At 35.2% G+C, this 4,546-nt stretch overlaps 1 protein-coding gene across 1 annotated transcript; it reads left to right on the top strand.

Moving 5' to 3' along the window:
- Positions 1 to 3,303, top strand: LOC147276079 (Pentatricopeptide repeat (PPR) superfamily protein). The gene is made up of 3 exons (XM_086254202.1): positions 1 to 460; positions 1,397 to 1,803; positions 2,310 to 3,303. Exons 1-3 carry the CDS (start codon positions 32 to 34, stop codon positions 3,034 to 3,036), a joined length of 1,563 nt encoding a protein of 520 aa, XP_086110328.1. The 5' UTR covers positions 1 to 31; the 3' UTR covers positions 3,037 to 3,303.
- Positions 3,304 to 4,546: the final 1,243 nt, after the last annotated feature.

The raw sequence follows: 4,546 nt of genomic DNA, 5'->3' as shown, positions 1-4,546 counted from the left end.
TCTCACTCTGACACACAGAGACACAGAATACATGGCCTCACTTTCGAGTCCCAGCCAACCATTTCCACCGGCGTTTAACCGACGACCGGCGACAAAACCAGTGACAGTACGGGTGAAAACGACGCCGTATCCCCAACACACTTCATCATCATCATTATCTTCTTCTTCTTCTACTACTAATAGCAATGCAAACAAAACGAGTACAACACTGGCAGTGACACAGAGAAGTCGAAGCAAAATCCTAGAGCTTCAGAAGCTGAAAGAGAAGGAGGAGAGGGAGAGGAAAGAGGAGGTGAACAGAAAAATAGCTTCTAGGAAAGCAATCTCGGTCATACTGCGGAGAGAAGCTACCAAGGCCCTCATTGAGAAGAAGAAAGGTTCCAAGAGGCTGCTTCCCAGGACTGTGCTCGAAGCCCTCCATGAGAGAATCACTGCTTTGCGTTGGGAGTCCGCTCTCAAGGTCAGTCCTTTTTCGCTTAGTTCTGTTCCAATTCGGTTTTGGCCAATTGGGTTTTTTGAATTTCTATCTGGGGTTGCTTGGAGATGTAGGAAAAGGAAAGGGATTGAGGTTTGATGTCTGGGTTTTGTACTATATTTGGGAATGGGGCACTGAACAGGTCTACTCTGCTAGGCTTGAAGCAATTTATTTGTTGGTTAGCTTGAGTTTTATTCAATGTGGTCTCAATTTGGTACATCTCATTTTGGTCGATTTCGGCTTGGTTGCTGAGAAAATGTAGGAATGGATGTAAAAGGTTTGAGTTTTGGTTTATGGGACCCCTTGGAAATCAGATTGATCTTAGTCCCAGAAGCTTGTTTTGATTGCTGTCCTTAGTTTTGAAGATATATCCATAGAGATAAGTAAATGGACAAATAAATCCCAAGGTTCAGCCTTTTTAATCTGTAAAGAAATCCCACGGTTCAATATATGGGATCATTATTTTAAGATACACCCATACTATTGGTAGATAAATAAACCTTAAAATTTTAATTACCGGGGATCATTCTTTCAAGATGGGAAATACATGGTGAGAAAAAAGTTTGAGTGAAACCTTTAAACACTTGATGAAACCAAATAAAGAGATTAATTGAATGGAACGATTGGGCTTTGAAAGAATGGGGTATGAAAATTATTAGGATAGGGAAAATGAAGAATGAAATAGAGTTTGTACCAAGAAGAATGAAATAGAGTTGGAATTTCATTCCACTTCAAGGAAGAAGAATTACAAAATGAAACTGTATGTTTAAGAACTTCCCAAATTGTAGTTCCTCACTTTTTCTAATGCAACTTCTATTACTATTAATTTCCTTTTTTTTATTGGACAATGTGATTGCTCATGATTCTAGTAAATATTATGAAGGTCTCCTCTCATGGTTGCCTTATCTTTTAAATTTTCAGGTTTTTGAACTACTTCATGAGCAGCTCTGGTACCGGCCCAACTCTGCTGTATACATTAAGCTAATTGTCATGCTTGGAAAATGTAAGCAACCAGAAAAAGCCCGTGAGCTTTTTCAGGCTATGATTGACGAAGGCTGTGAGATCAACCATGAATCTTACACTGCTCTTTTATCTGCCTATGGTAGGAGCGGCCTCTTTGACAAAGCATTTTCCCTTCTTGAGCAGATGAAGATTACTCCTGATTGCAAGCCTGACGTCCATACTTATTCAATCCTCATAAAATCATGCCTGCATTTTTTTGCATACGACAAAGTGCAGGCTCTGCTTTTGGATATGGAAAGTCAGGGGATAAGACCCAACACCATCACATACAACACCCTCATTGACGCCTATGGAAAATCTAAAAAGTATTGCCCACATATCCTTCCCTTTCGTAATTTTTATTGCTCCATCTAGTTGCTGTGAATATTATAATGTAAGCTTGCATCAAATGTTATATTTGCGCATCATTTGATCACCAGTAAAACCAAAAGAGGGCTAGACTCTAGAGAGAATTTAGGGCATAAGATTTCCTAAAATTTTTAGGAAATCTTATGCCTTTTAATGGGTTAAAAAATTGTTGGACAAATGGGAGTCATCAACTTCCAGCTTCACCTTCATTACTATTTACTACTGCTGCTACATAAATGCTTTCACCCTTATCATTTCCCACATCATAATCATTTATTGTCCAGTCAATAAAATAAAAGAATAGATTCTCAATTATTTTCCTATAAATTTCTCTAATATTCTTCACACACATATATATATATACAAGTTTCTCTTGTGTTCTTGTCAATTAGATGGAGAGTGAAATATGTAGTTTAATTTTGGAGGAATTATTCATTCTTAATTTCTTTCTCTTTCTTAAAAGATTTGCAGAGATGGAATCGACGCTTGTGGAAATGCTTAGTGAAAAGGATTGTGAGCCTGATGTTTGGACCATGAATTCCATACTGAGAGCCTTTGGCAGCAGTGGGCAAATAGAAACAATGGAAAAGTGTTATGAGATGTTTCAGAGTGCTGGGATCCAACCCAACATCATGACTTTCAACATTCTCCTAGATTCCTATGGAAAAGCTGGGAATTATGAGAAAATGAGTGCTGTGATGGAGTACATGCAGAAATACCATTACTCATGGACGATTGTCACATACAATGTGGTGATAGATGCATTTGGGAGGGCTGGAGATTTAAACCAAATGGAGTATCTGTTTAGGCTAATGCGGTCGGAGAGGATCAAGCCAAGCTGTGTCACACTTTGCTCACTCATAAGGGCTTATGGTCTAGCCGGTAAACCTGAAAAAATTGGTGGTGTTCTACGTTTCGTGGAGAATTCAGACGTGATGCTTGATGCTGTGTTTTTCAATTGTCTGATTGATGCTTATGGGAGGATGGGATGCTTCTCAGAAATGAAGGGAGTGCTTGAGATAATGGAGCAAAAAGGATGTAGGCCTGATAAGGTTACATATAGAACTATGATTAAAGCTTATTCAGTCAACAAGATGACCGGCCATGTGAAGGAACTCCGTGAGCTTTTGGAATCAGCAGAAGGAAGTCAGGCGACTTGGTTGCAGAGAAAAAAACCTGACTTTCGGTGAGCACTTTTTGCAGGCCATGCATCCCTGAGATATACTGTACATTATCGTTGTTTGTAACTGACTCCTGATTTTTGTACATACATATTTGGATGACAAACAAAATGTAGTGAGTATAGTGTATTAATGCTGTTATATGACCTGTAAAGTGTCCGAGACATGAATTTCTGGTTAAAGTGTTAAGCCTGCAAAGTTGTAATATGCTAATTTTTTCATACAAAATCATGAATAATAAATATCGTATGATGTGTATCTCTATTAATGATAGCATATGTAATCTTTGTAAGACCACATATGTAACCTTTAAGAGAAATTTTGTGGTCTCGTATGTGTGGTTCTAGCTCAAAATCCATTTTTTGATCAAATTTTTTGGTGGGGGTCGCAACTCACAAGTGGTTATATAGCTGATCTAATCATGCTAGAGATGAATAAATGTAAGTGTGTTCTGATAACTTCTGACCCCAAAATTTTTCTTTTGTTTGGACAAACAGAGTATATATATATATATCTTACCTTACATCTTTTTTCTCAAATACCTTTTATTAATTTATACACTTTTAATCATCTACATCATTCCCCAAGAGTAGATATTTATTTATGATGAATTGGGAATCTCTGCAATTTATACTTCATCTTAGCCAATAAGCCAAGGGATTTTACTTCCTATATTAGTTGATTTGGTTTTTTTTATATATTTTTAACATCTTTTTTTATTTTGATTTGGTATTAGTTCATTTAGTTTTTCTTTTTAAATTTGGGGAGGTTGATCTCAACATTGAATCTCTCCTAATAAAATGGAGAAATATAAACCTTTGTATTATTTATTCAGTAGTGATAGTGATCCCAACTTATTTTCTCAATTTTTTTTTTTCCAATATGCATGACATTTATACATTAGACACTAAAAAAAAAATTATATTCAGTAAATTAATAACACAGAATGAGAAAGAAAAGTTGGGATATATCCCTAACACTACTAAAATAATATATATATATATATTCGCACATAATCTACGATCTCTTACTATTTCTATTAATTAAGTTTCTTACATCAAAATGACCATCTTTATATACTTTATGTGAAATATCTAATTCATTTGGACCATGCAATTTCAATATATAATTATATATAGAAGCACGTGTGCATACATTTATGAGTTAATTGGAAGGATACTAGATTTTGTCAAATTATATATTTATCATACCTTTATATAATCAATAATGCTAGTTGTCCCACATTTTTTTTCCCACATTTGTATCCCACCTGATGTGTCATTATTTTACTGGAAATGTATTTCGTTTTTAGATTTTTTTTTAAATTTTTAGTGTCCAATATATGAATGCCATGTAAGATGGTATAAAATTGTGGTATAAAAATGTGGTAAATATAGCATTACTGTACCTTTATATAATTATATGCATGTCGTTACTCGGTCAAACAAAAACATATACTTTACCGTTATATATTTAATATAATTACCGTTATATTATTAGTAAATTATATTCATGAAAT

The sequence above is a fragment of the Dryas octopetala genome, chromosome 8, assembly GCF_963921425.1.
Source record: "Dryas octopetala chromosome 8, drDryOcto1.1, whole genome shotgun sequence".
NCBI lineage: Eukaryota > Viridiplantae > Streptophyta > Magnoliopsida > Rosales > Rosaceae > Dryas > Dryas octopetala.
This window is presented reverse-complemented; position numbering and strand designations above follow the sequence as displayed.